At 37.1% G+C, this 20,788-nt stretch overlaps 2 protein-coding genes across 3 annotated transcripts in view; both read right to left on the reverse strand.

Moving 5' to 3' along the window:
* LOC108104055 (CUGBP Elav-like family member 2) overlaps positions 1-20,546 on the reverse strand; it is a 110,466-nt gene extending 89,920 nt beyond the window's left edge. The window contains exons 1-2 of one of the 2 annotated variants that reach the window (XM_017209904.2): positions 20,172-20,546; positions 18,403-18,507 (exon numbers count right to left, since the gene is read on the reverse strand). The gene's annotated coding sequence lies outside the window, so the exon portion shown is untranslated. The remainder of the gene's footprint in view (positions 1-18,402; positions 18,508-20,171) is intronic. The other variant, XM_017209905.2, reaches the window with a different exon arrangement.
* LOC108104056 (2',5'-phosphodiesterase 12) lies at positions 11,277-13,204 on the reverse strand. Its single transcript, XM_017209908.2, has one exon. It carries the CDS (start codon positions 13,110-13,112, stop codon positions 11,277-11,279), a length of 1,836 nt encoding a protein of 611 aa, XP_017065397.2. The 5' UTR covers positions 13,113-13,204.
* Positions 20,547-20,788: the final 242 nt, after the last annotated feature.

Below are 20,788 nucleotides of genomic sequence, written 5' to 3' on the forward strand. Positions count from 1 at the left end.
AAAAAGAGCAAAAGGCTTGTCACGTGCAGTCTAGTCTCAACAACTAATTGAAAGGCAGACGGAAGGAAAAGTAAACAAAATTTTCATGCAAAAAAGATGACGACGATGATGGCCTACAAAGGATGGTTTGGACGCAAGGACAGAGGCAAGGAAGACTGGTCTGGTTGGGGGAAGGCAAAAAAAAAAGTGGAGCACAGCTGCCGACTGAGGACGTCCTTGCCCATCGTTATTATCCTGTTATCTCTCTAATAATGCCTCAGAGAGTTTGTAATTAAATTTTTCAAACACTGCCAGAGACTTGCGATCCGCCGACCAGAGATGCAAAGATACAACGACGACGAGGATTCAGATACAGGAGATGGGATGGCTCCCTCCACCCCTCCACCCGCTTCACATAAAGAACGTTACGCGCACGAGTGCCACTAGTTAGTTAGATAATAACGCTCAACGGAAGCCGCTCAAAGCGGAAACGGAAGTCAAGTTAAGCGCACTACTAAACAGATACTCCAACATGACAGCCAGACGAAGGACGAGGGAAAGGAATGGGCATGGAAAGGAGAACTGGAGGAGCAATAGAGGACACAGGACAGCAGATGGAACAGGGACAGATTGATTGACTCTTGGAGCGACGTGAATAAAACCGATTGAAAGGGAATCCAAATGACTAAACGAACGAGTGGATTGAATTATGCTCAATTCGTTTTTTTAAGTCGCTTTTCCTTAGCCAGGACATTTATGAAAATTGCACATAGAAGGGATAAAGTCAGGACGTATTATTGTGGCTGCTTCTTTTTTTTTTTCTGCAGTTCAGTCTATGAAAAATCTAGAACTCAGTGTGGTTATTTTCAAAGTAGATTATTGAGTTTTTCCTTAGCTTTCTTTTTGACTTTTCTTCTTTTTAAATGTATGCAGGACTTTTCATACCCACACTAACAAAAATTAGTATGCTTAGGTACTTAAATAAGAGGAAGATGGAGTCAGTCTGGCAGGGTTTGGCCCCTCTCCCTTCGACCAGCACACAGACCGCAGACTGGCAACGCAACAGTCAAGTCACGTCAAAGGCTGTCTGCATCCCTTGCTCATTTCCCTTTTTGCTTTTTTCCGTCTGCGTATTTCGTATTTCACTTTGAATTCGTCCGATGTTCTATTTAAATGGTTACGTAATTGCATAATTATGGGCAAATGTAAGTTGAAACTTGTGGTTTGTCTTGCCCTCTTCTGTAAACAAGATTTCCACAAAGAGTTTCGGGTTTACTCGTATTTGTTGTGGAAGGAAAATTAATTCAGAGGAAAAGCATTGAAAGAGGTCACTGAACTGACAGACAGGAAGCTTTGTTAGCTCGAGCGTGCCAGGAAAATTCCAATGGCAGGGGGATGCTTGCTATATTGGGAATATAAATGACAGCCATAACTCAGGTTTTAGAACACAAAAAATATATCTTCTGGGGGTGGCAACAAGAAAATTGAGAAGGGGAACGATTTTCTTATGTAGGAAGAGACAGCAGATAGATCTTAAACTAGAGTAAATTAAGGTTAATAAAAATTTATATTTTCAAAATGAAAACCTATTAAAGCTGTATGCATTGAAAGCCCCAACTTTTCTTTCTATTTTTCCCATAACATCTCGCCCTCATTTCTCCACCTCAGCATCAGAAATCAACCCCAGATGTCAAAGATTTAATTAAATGCTATAAATCAAATGCCTGACAACTTTATGCAAATACCATTCAACCATTTCTAGCCTTAGGGCAAAGTCTATAACAAACACAAGAGCTAACATTTACACATTTAAAAAAATCAACACACAGGAAAATCAAATGCAAAATGCAAAGTTTTTGAGGAAAATGCAAAGCAAGGCAAGGGAATTTTTTTTGCAAAACCCAATCACGTTTTTCAATTAAAAAACCGTTTCCTTTCGCCACTTTTCTATGCTATATCTGGTATATCTCCTTATACAGAAAATTCTCGCCGTCTTTTGCTGTCAACAGACGAGGCGTGAAAAAACGCCGGCAAAGAAAACGCACTCGCGTTTATTTCCGCTAGGCAACCGCGCCGGGACGTGATTTGCGATGAATTTTCATTTTTGTTGATTTCTGGTTGTTGTTTGTTTCCGCGCTTGCGGCAGCAATTGGCAATTTAAATTTTGTGGTCTAACATTTATGCAATACATTTTTTTAAACGCACACTTCAGTGTCACAGTTTTATGGGAAAAAATATTATTAAAAGTGTTGACCAATATTTAACTTGATTTTTGCCTGGCAGTTATTTGAGCGATTTTGTCAATTAAAAATGAATGTGCTATTTCGATTGGAATGTTCAATGGTGAAATTTAATGCAAATAAACAAAAACAACTTTAGAAAATATTTAAAAGTTAATTTAAACTTTTTTAAATCAAAAAACTGTACTCAACCCAAATCATTTTCCCATCTTTTTCTCAGCCAAAATTATTTTTAAATTTTGATGTTAAATTTCAAGGCCCTGGAGCAACCAGTCAGATAACAAAAACACTCACAAATTATGCACAGACAATAAAAACGAAACGAAAATTTACTCCCCCCACTCGTTTTCCTCCTTTTTTCCTCAGCCAGAAATCGCCAGCTGCTGCCGCCGCTGCTGCTGCTGCCCTGAAGAAATCAAAACACTTATCAAATATGCATTGCGCATATTAAAAATCAATTAAATATTTACACAAACACACAAAATGGCGGCGGCCAAGAGTACTTAAAAATGACTGGCACAGCAACAACAGGAACAATGCCTGGCTCTGAATTCAACAAAGCCAGCGAACACTGTAATGTAATTGAGGCGGCAGTAAATATACTCGTACAAAGGCGAAATGAAATTAAAAATTTATTATGACTCAGCTGTTGTTGTTTACAGGAGGGAAAATATGTTTTTCTGTTATGTGACTAAGAAAAGCGGCTTTAAGGAGGCACTAAAAAGATTGTATTAAAATAAGTTGATATGTCTTCTATTACATTTACAAAATATTGATACATTTTTTGCACTTTTTGTCATATTAAATATCAATATCATTTTTATACTTTGGCAAGACAACTGCCTGCCTCTTCTTGAACCACAACTTCACCCCCCATCATAATCCTTTTCATTTAACCATCTTTTAAACATAAACCTCAACTTGTTAGTCTGGCTTTTCAAGTTTTCCATAACCTGGCAACCACTGTAACAGAAATGGGAATTGCAATTGCAAAACAGACGCGCAAACACATCGCAAAAATGTGAGTGTGGGAATGGCGGGGAAGTTGCAAAATGTATTTGGTTGGGGGTGAAAATGGAGAAAGGCAGTCAAGGCAGCTGCCATTGCTGTTGTTGAAGTTTTGCATTTCCGGTATGCAAACACAAACACACACACTTATATATAGACATATACATATATATATATATGTATTCATAGTCAGGGGGAGTGAGAAAGACACAATCTGAAGACGTAACAATGTGTAATTGTTGGTGCCCATTGATAAAGCTTAACAGTCAAAAAAAGAGGCAAGAGAGAAACCAACCAACGAGCCCACAAAACTCATTTGCATTTAACACGTTGACACACAGCAGAGAGACACAGTAAGAATCAGATAAATGCAACTTAAAGGTATTTACTTTAGGAAAGATTCCTGGAATAATCTTGTATAAAATAAGAACAGATATGAGTGATTATGATTTAAGGAATATTTCAGGAATATTTTCAGACTATTTTATTTTCCTTTTCCTAAAACTTTAATGAGTTTTGATTTGTTAAATTTCTTTTCAAAGGCAAAGTATTCTATTGACTTGTTTGTCTACAAACACATCCTCTTTACTAAGTAACATTCATGGCAATTGTTAGATTTAATCTTGCAATTATTTCTGATAAAACAATATTTACTACAAAAATATTTGCTAGTGAAAATAAACAGACTCTTCTTTAAAATAAATAAGAATAAGCCCTCTAAAAACAACACACACACACTCAAATATTTTGAAACATTACACTATTTTAAGCATTAAGCTATTTTATCTAAGAAAACAAACATTTTCCTTACTTTGATGTTGCACTGTAATCGGCAAGAAAGAACTTTAAGCTGCACGGGTGAAAATCGAATTCACGGCAAAATCAACAAAGGACAAAGGCCAACCGAAAGCCTTTTATTACGACTGTTATCATTTGAGCCTGTCCCTTCTTTATTGCACACACAGACGCACTTTCCTCTTTTTTCATATAGATTTCTTTTCCACTTTGACTGATTGAATTCTCCTCTCGGCGCACCTAATTGTACACTTAACCGAATGAGAGGGCAAGGACAGAAAATAAATAATTAAAGAAGCCCTTGCTTCCTGTAAAATTTTCTTTTCTCCTTTTTATTTTTGGTTAATTGCAGAGTTAAATGTGAGTTTTACAAAAAGTATTGCCTACATAAGAGGGCGCACCGTTACGCGATAACGGTACCGAAACGACAATGGCTAACGACAATCGACGAAGACGAGCGACGCAGGATAACGCCGCCGATCAGGAACATCCGCACCGTTTGAAAGCACGATTTATACTAAATACTCTGCTTTCGCTTCGGCAGCGGAATCGGCAAATTGTCAAAATTGAATTTCGCACACTCAGACACGCACACCGAGTCCTTTGGCGAAGGTCCTGCAGGAATTGGCTCTCTGTTTACAGGCGGCAAACGTTGTGTTCTAAATTTAAAAATCCACAGAGAATAATTTCATACTCTCTGGTACTTTTTCTCTCGTTTGCCTTTCCGCTCGGGTTTTACCGTTAGGAATCTCTCTTCCACATGTTGCCATCATAGCAACCTGTTAGCCTAGCCATTATGCCATTCCCTTCAAGGATAGTAAGTCTTTAGAAATAATGAATGAAAGAAAGGAGGATAGAGGGAAAGAACTGAAGTGGAAGCATATTAACTACAATTTATTTACTAGAACTAGAACTTTTTAATAATTATATTAATATTTTATATTATATTTATTCGTTTATCAAAACATGTTTTTATTTATTTATTTATCATGAAATATAAACATTTTAAATAAGATAATTGATTTAAATTTAACATTTGTTCTGAAAGAAAACTAAAAAGTTGAATTTCAATATCTTAAAAGATTCTCTAAAGCTAAATAAATAAAGTTTATTATCAAGCCAAGGGATATTTTTGAAGATTTCGAAGAGAATATTTACCCCATGAAAAGAGCGCGCAGGCGTTGAGCTGATTAGCGGTTAAGGGAAATTTTAGTTCAAGAAACGGTTTGGGAAATAACGGTTGGTCTAAAATAAACCAAAACAAAAATTGTACACAACAAAATGTAAACAATGAAAGAGGAGAATAAAATATTCAAAAAAATAAATAAATTATCAAAGAAAAATAAAACAAACAATAAATAAAAGAAACTAATTTTAAATCGCCTTAACCTTTAATCTTAATTTAACTTAACAGAATACTTAGCTCATTCGATTAGTTCCTAAAGTAGGTAAAGAGTTTACCTATTAATGCAGACCCTTTTAGTTTATTTCCCAACCGCAAACAGCAACCGACTAACCAACTAATGGACATACAACAAGGATAACAACAAACAAGGATAGCAACAAACAAGGATAACAACAAACCAGGACAACAACCACAAAAGTTGACAACGAACTGTGTGGCCAGCAGAAGAACAAATGCCGGCAACTTTAACCGCGAAAAAGGAACAAAAATAACAAGGAAAAAACAAAAGGAAAACCTGGTTTTCGCAACAAACATATTTTGAATACTCTTATTTATTTTACAATATATTTATCGAAGGTTCTTTTATTCAGATCCAGAAAGATTTGTTATTAACAAATTTCAAAAATATCTGCTTTTGACTTATGGAAAGTTATAGATTTACTTTTCATATGTGCAGAAACAAGAAGTTAAATTAAATATATGAAAAATATAATAAATATTTCAAGATTTTTAAAATAATACTTAACATTTTAATGCAAAATGCAGTAAAACTCTCCGAAAAGAGTATAATCACGCAGTGAAGAAGCATGAATGGGGCAAGTTAAAGTGGAAACGGAATGTATCCAGCATCATCAGCAGGAGCAACAGCAATGGCCGTGGGATTGGGAGCTGGATGTGGGCCGTAGTTGAACCTAGACGACAATAAATACGCAACAAAAACTACAACAATAATGGAGCATAGCAGAGGGTAATGAGGTGGCGGGAGGAAGGGTCTAGAGGGAAAATTCAAGGTGGATGGAGGGCAGCCACAACAGCATCGCTGTCCCTGTCACACTCTCCGAGCCATATCATCGCCGCATCATGATGTAAAAACTTTCCCGGCTCCCCGCGCTTTAACCCATAGGAAAACCTCTAACCCAAAAGCCCCAAAGACCTCCGATTTTCCACCTTCCATCCCCGCTATAAAGGAGAGTCTGCCCTTTAACAGAATTTTTGTTTACAAACTTTTCCTTGTTTGTATATTCAATCCAGGGAGAAAGAGGGGGGGAAGGGGAGGAGAGGCAAAGGACCTCAAGCCCGGTCCACAAAGGACTCCTCTTATACTGCCCTCCCACTTCCCCGCTCTGTTGACTTTTTCTGCGGCGACGCGACGCGCGCTAAAAGTTGCGAAAATTTCGTTGTTTTTTTTTATTATTTTTTTTATTTTGTTTCTCTTGACGCTTAACAAGAAAATTCCTGATGCGATTATGAGGCTCTTGTTAAGGTGAGCCGGAAAAATAAGAGGCACAACCAGATCGCATGACACAGAGAGAGTGGAAATTCCTTTGTGGCTGTTGCGGTCTCCCGCACCCAAAAACTTGATTGATAAGAATTTTCCTTATAAAACAATTTAAAGAGGAAAGCCTCATAAAATTCTCATACAAGATACAAATCAATTAGCTGGATAAGGTTCTAGTGAATTTTCGCCCTGAAAGCGGATCAAATTCCAAAAGGCGGCTGCTCCTTGAGAACCCAATAAACTTCTTGAGCAACTGCAAAGAGCGACCGCAGGAAAATGCACTCAAAAGTCTAGGTGACATTACATACACACACACAGCCGAACACCGCCCACCTCGGCGGGCGACCACACAATGCAATAACGCCGACAGATTACAAAGTGCACCATGTGGTAAGCTCCAGAAGTGGTGGACGCATTGGGGCAGGGCAGGGAGATTCCAATGGAGACGGTTTCTGAAAATCCATGTAAGGAACAACAGAAACAAAGCACTTGGAACCTTGCGGTGAAAACCTAGTGCACTTTTCGTCTCCAATTTTCCCTTTCTCTGTTTGGGTTAGTTTGGTTTTTAGACTGAGTTCAGGATACGATATCAGAGTCCTAGAATAAAACCCCTAAAACTATGCTATTTGATAGTTATTAATAAAAAAAAAATCATTTTCACTTTGAAGTTTTTTAAAACAAGACTCCAAAGTGTATTTCAAGATTCGACATAAGACACTATCCTTCTGTGATTTGGGTGGCATTTTGCCGAACTCCATTAAGTTGACGCGAAGAACTTTGCGTTTGTGGTCGCCGCTTGTTGCTCATACCGCTGTAGTCCTTGTTGCTCGGAGTGTGTCCAAAATGTGTTGTTGTCTCTATGATGGGAGTGCTGCCCCAAGCTTCTCAATGGAGCAGTACTCGTAGTAGTAGTAGTAGTAGTTAGAAGTGGGGAAAATGGCAGTGCAAAGAGGTCAACACAGAGCATTCTCATATACATGTCCATGAACAGAAACAGACGCCCACAAGGCAGTATACTCTCCCAGTCCTTTTCAAAGCCCTCAATGAACACACAAACTTCAGTTCGGGTGGGGACTTCTGTTGACGAAGCGACTCTATTCATATGACTGACCTATGACAACATCTACCCATCATTCTGGCAGACTTATGTTGATTTGATGATGAAAACTAGACATAAAGGAGGACTAACTTATACGCTTTTATTTATGTTTTCTCTATTAAAAGTTGCTACTTTTTCTTTTTGCTGGCCAGTAAAAGGTTTAAACAGAAAAGTCCCAGCACTGAAAGGTGGCTTTTTTTAATGCGGACAAAAAGGAAGTAACTTGCAAGAGACCTTTCCTTTTTCTCCAACCAATCTATCCATTCCAATAAGCTCCTGCCGGAAAAATTTTGCACAGAGCCTTTTACAAAAAAAATTGTATCAACGCACCCTTTCTGAGCCAGAGGATGAATCTGCCACACTGGGGGAGTCCCGGGGATGTGAACTGCTGGGAAGGAGCTGAAGGATGAACCGTCTCCACATACACGTACACAAAACAGATAAATGGTAGCAAGTTTTTAACAAAACCAACGGAACGGGCAGTGCATTGAGCTCAGACATTTCCTGCCTGCCTGCCCCAAGAATCCTTAAAAACTAAGGACTATAAGATACCCTGTTTAGCTTTGGAAATATATAGTTGAAGTTCTAAAGGGAAATATATTGGGTTCCACGTATAGTTAGTTGATAATTCTGTAATATGTTATTATTTTTGTACTCCCGATACGAATATTATATACCCTAACATCCTCAAACCTAGAGTATCTGCAAGAGAAGGGAAAGCAAGAACGACAACATGTAAAATTATGCGTCAGTAGGAAGGAAAACTTTTATGGGGTGACCCCCACAAAGTCGAAGGAAAAGCAGAATCGCAGACAGAGTCTGAGACCAAGTCCAAGACCATGAGCAAGTGCATTCATTGTCCCTCAAACTCACACAGAGATAAAGGAAAATCGCTGGGGGAGTTGAAAAAAGAGGCTGCCAAAAGGCGAGAAAGAGACAGGAGGCAGGCACGCAAATATGCCAAAGCTTGCAGAGACAACAAACAGGAAGTACGCATTTCCTGCACTCGAGAGCAGAAAAAAAATTAAATAAAAACATTCCAAGGACTAGAGGAATGGCTGGGCAAAATATACAAAAAAAAAAAAGGAAAGAAATCAAGGGGAGGAATCTGGGCAAAAGGGAAACTCGGGCGGCGAGACGACACAGTGGAAACGTCGCGACGACAACTTTTTGACACAAAAGTGCCTGGAAAACACAGTTTTTCTTTAGTTTTTCCCCAGCCAGCCGTGTACCATGCCCTTCGCCGTGAAATTAATTGAAACCGACTAGACCTTTGGGGGGAAGTAGAATGAATGAGGCGGACTCACAGACTTGATCTTGACACTGTCCCCTGGCAATGTCCCTGAACTTGCCAAATACTACAAGCTGTTCCCTCTCAACTCAGAGATACTGTGATAAATTTCATTTTTCTATTTACATTTAGATTTTAGGATTAACTTTAACTTTAACTTTTTGATATGCCTTTTAAATTTTATGAAAGTATTAACAAAAAAACTTCAAGTTTTTAATTCTAAATCTCAAGTTTTTCTCTGTATAAAATCTGCCCACTCAGCATTCCTGGCCACCTACCCCTGCAACTGAGTTTCGTGTCACAAGTTGACCCGGCCGGGCGTTTAATTTGCCAACTCGCACCGTCCTACCAAAATCCAAGCCCCACTCTTCTTACTACACCCTCGTCTATGAAAATACTGCGTTAATGTAATCCACGCTCTTGGCATTTCCGTATGCTTCCGTTTGCTTTTTCTTCATTGCTTTATTTTTTTGGGAGTTTTTTGTGCAGGATTTTAGCCTTGGCAGTTGGCTCGTAACTTTGCCACTTGGATGATCTCTCTCTCACTCTCTCTCTCCCCAGCTGTTATGCTATTTTAGCTTAATCAACAAAGTAAATAAAATGTCCTGGCTACTGACCCTTGGTCGTTGGGAGGTAATTTGCTGTCAGTTTTTTATGAACTCCAGCTTAGGGCTTAAAAAGTCACATATAAATATGTATTTTCGAATAAATTTGAGATTACTTTTGGGCCATAAATAAGGTTTAATAAGAAAAAGTATTTCTTAAGGTTTTTATTTTAAAAGTCAAATTAGGAAATACCTTATTAATATTGATAAAAAAACTAATCAGAAACCAACTAATAAACTTAATAACCATACCCAGAAACTCATTAAATTCTTTTGAATTTTCTCTAACCCATGTTACCATGGAAAAATCAGGACTAAATCAAGCGAATTCACTTTGATGTGCAATAACAATATGCCGCATATGTGCTGGAAAATGAGTAGCTCAGGCAAGCTGAACTGGGAATTGAAAAGAGAGCTCCGTTTTTCCTTGCTTCCCCACAGCATTTCCCATTTCCTTCACAGCAAGAAGTTAGTTGTCAACACGGTCCCACGTAATTATAGAGTTGCAGGGCTTACAAAACACCACACACGAACTTGTACAGTTATAGGAAAATTAATAGTATTTAAGTATAAATAAGTTGGTTAAACTTTATTTTTCTATTTTTAAGATGCAAAATTGTATCCTTTTAAAACTCCCTTTAAATAGCACATTTTGCTACTAGAATCTAGTAAAGTTTAAAAGTCACTTTTTAAACTTCTGGTAAAGTAAATTCTTTAAAGATGTTTTGTAGTTATTTTCATAAACGAATTCTGTAATTAAAACAAAGATTAAATAATAATAACCATCATTACTTTCATAACTATAATCTTAACCCGCAATGTAGCTTACATCGGGACACTCACATTTCATTTGCTTTCTAATAATTTCTGTGGAAAATTCCGATTGCACATATGGGACTTTATATTGGCAGCACTGTGTGGAAACCAATTAAAATGCTGCACTGGCTCTGATTATGGCAAACGACAACGTTGTCCTGGGAGGGGCAATGGGAGTGAGAGTGGCGGTGTGAATAGATTGGTATGTGTCAACTAAGTGCAGTTAATTAGTGCGAAAATCACTTCAGTTGGCCTGGGATACTATTTTTTTCTACACTCTCTCTCGGATTTTCTGTTGTTGCCACCTCCACAAGGTCTTTCCTTGGCGAATTTTCACGTTAATTGCTCGGCGTCCTGCAATCAGCCGGAAAACAGGAGCCAGAAAAAGCCAGGCATGAGGCAGATGCTATATAGCAGGCGAGCTAAGCCACTCAGGGATTTACTCAATTTGTTGTCACTTCATTCCGCAATTTCTTTTGGAAGATTTTTTTGTTTTTTCTTTCGTTTTAATTTAGGAAAATATTTGTTGTATTTTTGAGATAATAAGACAAAAGGTTTAACTTTTAAAAAGCTAATATTTAAACGTTTTATTTTGGAAGTACTTAGAATTTAAATGCTTTGAAAGAAAAATAAATAAACAAAATATATTTTTAAGAATATATTTTAATTTTCATACAATTATGCTTTTGAAATCCCAGAGTTTTTAGACAACCTAAGCATCTTCTACCATCATCTACTCTACTACCTCAACTTCTCTATTTAAGAAACAACCGACTTAAACCTAAGATCGGCCACGAGAGCCACATGATCAGAAGGAAAAACCGCTGATGGTATGCCAGCATTTTCCTTCAACTCCTCCTCCGTTGGCAATGGAACATATTTGAGCAACTCGAAGCGGTCGTTTTGGTAGAATATATAGTCCAAGCAACCCGCAAAAAGTGTCGTATAATGGGTATACTCTGGGGCGCCACAAGCTGAAACCATTTTAAAAGGCTGCGAGAGTTCAACATCGGTGACCGCCTCCTCGGTGTTACTACGCCAATCCTCTAGAGATTTTTCCGCCAGCTGTTCGGTCATCAATTTGTAGATTCCACATTCGGGAACGCTATTGAAATCGCCACAGAATATCAGACCAATATTTTCAGTACTTCCAATACTAAAATCTTTTACGGCTTTCCTAATGCAATCCTCTACAAAGAGCATGGAAAATCCCATTTGCAAGAGACGAATGTGATCAGAGTCTGGGTGAAAATATAAATGCGTGTTGGCCACAAGGACATAGTTATCCGTATCCTTAATTCTGAGCAAACAAGTTTGTAGGGTAGTAGATCTCGCACAGATTCGATCTGCTAATTGGGAATTAACTTTGATTTTATTCCAAAGGCTCTGGAAAACGGGCAGTTTGGGGATGTTAGGTCCTAAATGCAGAACTTGAGAGTCCAATAGTTCGAAGCGCGATTTCCGAAAGAAAATGGCCACTCCCTCGGCACATTTCCCTTTGGGAGCCATCAGGCCCTGGAAATTGTAAGGAGGTTGTTCCAGAATTTCCTTTAAATCGAAATCAAAAATGCGTTGATCGACTTCTTGCAGGCAAATAAGATCGGAGTTATAGCCTATGATTTCGTTGATGAAGAGCGGCTTCCTGTAGTCTTTTTGCAGGTATTTCGAAGGGCAATATGAGAAGAGAGTGCTACCAGCATAGTCACTGCTGGCATATAAATCAGCTAACAGATTATAGGTTATCACCCGAATCTCATTTGGGTTACTTAGGTAATCAGGAGTGTGGGTTTGTCGTTTTTGAAATGGACAAAGTCCTGGTGATTCCTGCACTGCAGAGCTTAATATCTTCTCCACCACAGGACCATCTATTCCCTGTTCATTTCTCGGGGTTAATTCAAATTTTAAATAGTAACCGACATCTTCTGGTTTTACTAGGTACTGAAAGCCTTCTCCGCAGTGCGTCCATTCGGCGTCTGTTGATTTTTTTGCCTTTAACCACACACCTTTGCTGTACTCCCTTTCACCGAATTGTATCTGCAGATTGGTCGGGTAAATCACGAATCCTGCCAGGATGCACGAAGGCAGTTTAATAGATGAGATCCAAGGTGGATTGAAGACCACTTCGTAGGCTGTATCCAACACCTGCAGCTTAACTCCAGTGAAATCCTTAGAAAACAGCTCGCCGAATGTCATTTCCTTGAAGTTTCCCTCATTATTGTCTTTCAGCAACTTAACTTCTATTTCGGGAGCTGGTTTTTTGGATTTCTTGGAGGACTTGGCCAGCTTTGTTTGTACATTATTTTGAATCCTAGCCAATATAGCTTCTATGGGCTCAGTCATTTGGCGACGTAAGTTAAACTCCCGATTTATGTTTAGATTTGCGTTTACAAAGCGAAAGACTATATCTAGATCTGTGCTATCGCTGGCATTTCTAAAGTAGACCTTGTCCATTTTGACTGGACTGAAAGTGCTTTTGAATCTGCTCAAAAATTTATCTTTTGGCTGATTTAAAATTCTGACAAACAAATCAGAGTTGAAGATTCTGGTTTTTATATAACAGAAGGCCAGACTTTTTGCACTTTTTGTAAAACCCATGAAAACATCTGAGAGGGTTTAGGTGCGAGTGAAGATCGTTGCTGCAGTGGGGGACTCCCGCTCTTCTGCCGGTGTTTATCTGAGAAATAATTACAGTATAAAAACTTGAACTGCTGCCTTGAACTTTAAGCCAACTCACAATTATAGCTGATATTCTTTTAAGTTTTTCAGTGATTTAACACTTTATTAAGTTAGAAAATACAAGAAAACATCACTTCCTGAACGGCTGAATTCAGGGAAAACTGCTGCAATCGCGATAAAACTAAGAGAGTTTTTCACTTTTCGCTCTGCCACGCTATGACTGATCAGCTGTTCTTTTTGCCATTCACAGCGCAGCGCAGCACATGCTTTTCAGAGACAAACAGCTGATCTTGAAAAAGCTTGTACGAAAGCTTTTATATAAAAGCTTTCAGAGATTAATTTTAATTCTTTCAAAATCAAAAATATGTTTGCTTTTCTAACTATTTTCATCAAATATGACCGTTGTTAAAAATATTGACAAATTGATCACAGATTAAGTTTTAGTTTTTGAAGCCTTAAACATTTTACTATTAAAACAAATGTTAAAAAATAATATTCAACTATTAAAAATAAAACACATTTAAACCATTTTACTAATTTTCATTTTTATAAGCTGCACAATGCACATTCCAAGTTAAAAAATTAATTTTAACATAAATTATAAAAACATTTTTGTATAAGCACCAACCTATCCTTTTTTTCCTTTTAAATAATTTAATTTTAATTTTAAAAAATCCTGAAAACTAGAAAAGCAATGTAATATTGCATTTCCCTGTTCTAAAAAATAAAGAATTTAATTTACAATTAGAATTTTCCAATATAAATGAGTTCCTTAAATGCTTCAGTCTTCCTTTTAAGCCCCAATTACTCTCCAAAAAGCGCAACCAAACTCTACTATAAAACCTCCTATTTCACATCAGGTGAAACTCTCCACACACGGCAAATACCATAAACATTAAGCTAACTGTTACGATCCAAATGAGACATGTTTTAACCGAAAGAAACTCAACTTTCGGCCAAGTTAAGGAACGACAACTGAGACGGCGGCCATAAAAATTCGAAACAGAAGCCAGATCATATGGGGGAAAAGCGTATTTGGAAGAGGGGAGAAGAAATGGGGGAGAAGAAAATCGGAAGGCAGCACAAGTGCATAAAAAGCAGAAACAAGCCAAGAGATGACTTGGCCAGGGCCAAAAAGGAATTGGCTTGGCCCCGAAACAGAGTCAACAACTGTGCGCCACACAAGAGTTTGCCAAAAAGATTGCAATACGGAAAACGAGAAACGAAAAAATCTACAGAAAAATCGCATAAAACTCTATAAAGGACACGAAGGACCAAAGACGACAACAACAACAGCAGGGCAAAACGAAACCAATTGAAGAAATGTTGCTGACACCAAAAACGAAACTGCAGGAAGACGCCACCGATGATGAGGATGAGCCTGGGAATGAGGCTAAGCTCGAGGATGCAGAGAGCATCCTTGGAGGCGAAGGGACTTGGAGCGGAAGCGGTAAGGACAACAACGAAATTAGTTAGCACTTGAGAGAAAGCAGCTTTGGCTCTGGTCCAGGATTCGTTTGCTGGCTTACAACACCTGCGGGTAAAGGAGGAGCACTGCTTGCTTGCTTCTTCAGAGCTCCATCCTCATTGACCCGAACTAGAGATGGCCCAAAAGACTTCGATTGAACACGGGGAATTGGTCAAGGATTAGTTAGTTAGGTAACAATTTTCAGTTTAAGAAAATCAGATTAAGCTGCATCGAACTGCATTTAAATTGAAAAAGTTCATTTTTGTCAGATTTTTGTCCAATGTCAATTTTTTTTATCTAAAAAGGGCGAAAATCCACACGGATTTTACACCCTAAAAATCAGTACTCTTCTCATAGCAAATCCAAAAATGGTCGTAAACTGCATTCACAGTTTAAAATGTATATTTTTTGCATTTTTTCGCAAAATTAGATGAACGTCCAAAATTGGGACTACTCTGATTTCTCACCCTAAAAATAAGTATTTTTCGCATAACAAAGCCAATAATGGTCAGAACTTGGAATATTTATTATAACTCGTTAGAATTGTAATTCAATGCCCAATAAAACTGCATTCATAGTTTAAAATGTAAATTTTTTGCCATTTTTCTCAAAATTAGATGATAGAATCCCTCCGAAAGTGCAACATTTGGCACATCCAGATTTTTCGTCCTAAAAGTCAGTATTTTGACCATAACAAAGCGAAAAATGATCAGAATGTTAAGTGTTAAACCTCGTTGAGCTTGTAAGTCGATTCCCAATCCAAATGGCGTTAAAATCTGAAAATATTACTTTTGATAATTTTTTTCAAATTTCAGAACGCTCATGATTACTGGTTCCATTGTAAAACAGTTGATTTTTAAGCAATATGAAATGGCATTTTAAAATATAATTCCCCTTAAGAAATATTAAGATTTAAGTGTCACCCAAAATCCAGATGTCAAAATAAGTATTTGGATAAAACAAAAAAGCCTTGGAAGTTCGACCACCTCTATCTTAGAGGCAGGCAGCAATTAAATAGCTTCGAGAACTCCGAACTCAATTGCAGCCATTTCAATAACCGTTGAGAACACTCAAAGGACGGGGAGTCCTTGCGATAATCTGTCATGCAGTCGAGGAACACCTCAGTCCTCCACCCACACACTAATCCACCCCCCCCAACACTCACTCTGCCCCAACTCGACAACTACACAATATCCGGTTTTGGGTCTCGACACTTGGACAACTTTTTCGCACTCACCTATTTCACTGGCTGCAGGAATTTGTAATATTTCTTCTTTTTTCCTTCTTTACACTTGAAAATTTTGTAGCCGAAAGCGGAGAACTAGGCTATTTCCTTTGTAGTTTTATTTTTTTGGTGAGAGAGCAGCTTCTTCTTTATATATATATATATATAATCATATATATATATATTTTGTTTTTTTTTTTTTATTTGTTATTAATTATTGATAAAAGCATGGAACGTGACGCGGTACGGCCGAAAAGTTAACACATTGAGAATTTTGCCACCAAGAAGCCGAAAATTGATGAACTTTTATAAAATTATATGTACGCTACACAATCTGATTTGGAAACACTACGACTAAAAAAATTAATTTGAACATTCAAACGTTTTGACAAGCTCTCAAAGCAGCCAACTTTGATTGTAACTTTTTTTTTTTTACATATTTCTTAGAAATTCGAAAGTAAAGTAAAGAAAGTCCTCTCCTAGACTTTTCATTAACTGATGACCAAACTCTATCTCATCTGTTCGCCAAGTCGAACGTTTGACATTATAAATAAATGAATCAACAAATATAAAAGTTTTGCCAAGAAAGTCATTTGCTAAAATTGGCGAATCGAAAAAGAGAGTCAAAGAGGGTGATGAGCAAAAAGAAAACCCCCAAAGAAATTCAATGAGGCTGAAAATTTTCTGGCTTCTTGCCAATCGAAGGCAAAGAAACAAAACAAAACTCAAGTTTCTAATCAATTAAAAAATACAACAACCAAAGAGTGGGGAAAGGGAGGTTAAATCAAGAGTGGGAACGATTTTGGGCAATAAATAAATTACAACCAGCAGGAGGCAGTCAAAGCGATTAAATCGAAGAGTGGCTGAGCGGGTGTCGAAGAGGAAGAAAGCACAAAACTTCACTACGTCTGCTGCAATTTTAATTACGACTGCGATAAGAACAGGACCAAACTAATGGAAAGGCGCAATGGAAACCAGTCAGAAGTGGTATTTAAGTTTGTATCGACTATGAAAATACTTAGTAATTAAATGAATTTCCTTTTCCATATGAAAAAGGTTTTCCTAATTACTAATCAGAAATAGCTTTGAAACCCAAAAGGCCTATTAAGATTAATATAACGATAAAGGAATTTTATAAAAATGAGCATAAATAAAAAATATAAAGTAATTTTTAAGTTTTCATACTTTGTTTTAACCTTTCTGTTAGTTTTTAGTGTTTATGTTAAAACAACTTACAAAACATCCTTCCCCACTTTTATTATTATTACAGGGTATAGCAGGGCGAAAGACAACAGCTCGACTAATCCTTTGGCAAAGTCTTTTGACAGTTGTCTTAGCTTTAACAACAACAATAACAACTTCATCATTATTTCGAGCATTGTGAAATGAAAAAGCACAATAAACAAAAGCAAACGAAGAAACAACAAACATTATCGCACATCATTATCGTTGTCATTCAGGAAGCGTGCGTCCTTCGAGCTTAAAAACACTCCCCAACCTAAAGAGCATCCTATATATAAGTACAAACATATATATATATATTTGCTTTATTTTTGTGTTTAGTTAGTTTTTATGAGCGTCATTATTTTCGCTTGCCATGGCGCTAAGCATCTTAAGTGGCTCCTCCGCCTCCTCTTCCTTCTTCTCCTCCTTCTCAGCCAGCAATTTTCCTCATTTTTTGGTCGAGCATTTTCCTTGTGTGTTTGTTTGCATAGGCGCAAAATGTCTTCGTCAACTTTTGACGATTTTATAATTTAACTTTTCCCGGGGTAGGATTTTCCTCCGTCTCCTCCGCCTCCTCCTCTTGCCGTTGCTGCTGCCTCTGTGTTTTTCCTTTTGCTAGTTTCGAAAACAACTTAATAATAAGTGAGTGTTGAGTGCTGGTTGGTGGAAAGTTGACTCGGTTAGGAGTCGAGAGAGAAGACGGCTGCAATTAAGGTGGCTAGAATGAGATGGTCGGGTTCTTGCTGGGTCCTTTTGGCCTAGGCAATTATTATAAGGGATCCACCATGGTGTGCTGCATTTAGAAAGTCTTCAGTGCGGAAAATAATTGTCAAGGATAACCATGGCAATTGTAGGAAAGAAATGCTTAAGAAAAAAGGAGAAAAACCATTGCAAGGGGGTAGGATTTTCGGAGGGTTTTTGGAAGTTTTGGGTAAGAAAGGAACTAAATAGGGGTATTGTTAATGCATTTTAAAATGCAAATTCCTCCAAATATTCAATGTTAATGGAGTGTAACTTAAGTTAAAAATACTTTATTTTAGGTTATTTCTTTAAAAAACATTGTTAACAAACTGAACATAAGAGTTTAAAAGTGGGCTATCTTAATTTTTAAGCACTTTCCTCTAGGAACCTATTTTTAAAAGTATTTATTTTAGGAATATAACCCAAAAACATTTCAAAGGTTTCCCAATATAGAAGTAAAAGTTTTCCCGTTGTTCCAAGAACATTTCAAACATCTGAAACTGAAATCTACCAAGTTTTACCTTCGCCAATAAACAGCTAAGTTTACTCACCTGTTAACTTAACCCGAGGCTTAAAGGCTGTTACCCAAACTTATTTTAAGGCTTAAAAGTTTATATTAAGTTAGCTAATTTGCTCCAAGGGCAAGAACTGGCTAGCTGTAAAGGCACAAAGTAAAGTTTTATATACCAAAATGTAGAATAGATATGTATACGATATATATTTTGCCAAGACATCTTCATCAATATACATTTGTTTTGTCAGAGCTGCTTTGTTTTGTAAATATCAAACAAATGGCTTGGAACATAAGTGAAACATATGTTAAAAGCTGGAGGAAAAGAGGAAAATCATACGAAAAGCGTAAACAAGGAGCTTTTCCTGCTTGACATGCGTTAAAGGAAGAAGAAAAAGGGACAACCCAAGAACCCACAGATACATTGGGAACATATTACGAGAACCGAAGCAAGTAGAGACAATAAAAAGTCTTACAAAATGTATATGTGTGTGTGTAAAAAAAAAAAACAGAAAACAATCACAAAATCACAAACAAAAACAAGCACGCTAGAGAGCTTCCTTCATCTTAAAACATTGCTAACAAGCAAAGAAATAAAAATCTTTAAGCTTCTTTTTTCCAACTCTCCCCCTTCTGTCAATGCAATTTATATGCGAAAGGCTAAGACCACGCCCCTTTTACGTTACCATAATAATGAAACATCTATAAATTGTCAACCAGTTCTATCGTTTCCCGCTCCTTAAGCTTCGCCCTTTCTCCTACTCAGCGATGTCCTCTCCCGGGCATCATAAATAATATTATTATGGCTCCGGGAGGCAACTTGTATTTGTCAAAGCAAACAAAACTCGCTACTCGGGTTGGCCACGCTCCCTATCCCCTCCTCGCCCCTTGTTAACGGCATTATTATTGGCAGCAACATTATTCATGCAACAAGTGATGCTCAATGGCAGAGACCGGCAACTTCCGTCTAATTACGGCTAATTGAATGGCTCAAAGTTCTGGGATTTGCCAATTGATTTGTTGAGGGATTTTCAGAAAACAGTAAATATTAAATAATAAAATATATACTTGGCTATTCTTTATTGATTTTGTAATTAAAAACAATTTTTACATAGAAAATACAACAAAATCTCAATTAAATCAACCGAAAAAGTTCGACTAACAAGATAAGTTATGGCTTTTTCAATTGAAAAAGTTACCCCTTAGGAATTAATTATTGTTAAACCGCAAAAAAAAAAAAAGGCCACAAATTAACCAACCAAAACCGATTAATACCTTTGTATAAAGTTAGTTTTTTCTCAATTAGTTTTTGGCCTAAAGCCTCTCGCACCTGCCAAAGACGAACTATTTAATAAATGCAACAATAAATTGAATAAAAACTTGTTAAATTAATCTGTCACCCGGGGAAATGCGATATGCATATATAACAACATTTTAATCAATTATAATTCCATAAAAAAGTAAACACAATGTTGAGGATAAGGAAACCTTTATTGGCACATCGACGGCAAATAAAAACCACAGCATCAACATCAACATCAACATCGACGACAAAAACAAATAGGCGAAAACAGATAACCCAAGCAACAAAGATTTATTGCATTTATAAGCACATTTATACACTTTTATATATGTACAAACATATATATATAAACGTTCACTGATTTATATAGCCGAGTTAAACCCATGTGGTTTATAATGAGACAACACAGTTAAATGAGGTTAGACTTGGGTATTGAATTGAAATTGAAATTGAAACAAAACTTAAAGGCTTAAAAACTAAAGATACTCCACTCTAGATGTACTCACATAAGACTCTTATATGCATGTAGGACACAGACAGATATCGAAATATATATATTATTGTATATAGAGACCAAGAAAAACCCACAAAGAAAGCAAAACAGGCACTTTTTGTTTACGTTTTACGTGAGACGTGACTTTACGCTACGCTACGAGACGTAATGACATAAGCGTACAATAATTTTGTAGATTTCTTTAACTGCCTTAACGTCCACGACAATAACGGCACTTTTCCATACAATTTCAACTAATTTAAAGAATTTTTTTAGCCAGAATTTTTTTTTCTTCTTATAAACGCACAAAACGAAAACTTAGACGAAACACACAGAAATAGTCGAATTAAATGGCTTAGCAAATTGGAGACGATCAGCAACGTTATCAAGACAACAGACTCTGACAAACTAAGAAAATAAAACAAAAAATTAAATAAAATAACAACTGGCAGTATTCAGCAGATCGGTGATAATGCTCGTGATCGAATTAAGAGGCGGCGGCGATCGCAACTCAGAGAAATTGTTTCGAAAAAAGAGAGCTCCCTCGCCGGATCTATTTTCGAAAATTGATAAGACCGCTACGTATCGATCGATTTGGCATTTGAGTCCGAAAAAAAACAAACTGATTGG

The sequence above is a fragment of the Drosophila eugracilis genome, unplaced genomic scaffold (genome assembly GCF_018153835.1).
Source record: "Drosophila eugracilis isolate 14026-0451.02 unplaced genomic scaffold, ASM1815383v1 contig_445, whole genome shotgun sequence".
NCBI classification, from domain to species: Eukaryota; Metazoa; Arthropoda; class Insecta; order Diptera; family Drosophilidae; genus Drosophila; species Drosophila eugracilis.

Bases quoted from the DNA above. Each gene is read 5' to 3' on its own strand.
- LOC108104056 (XM_017209908.2), bottom strand. From the start codon at position 13,112: ATGGGTTTTACAAAAAGTGCAAAAAGTCTGGCCTTCTGTTATATAAAA.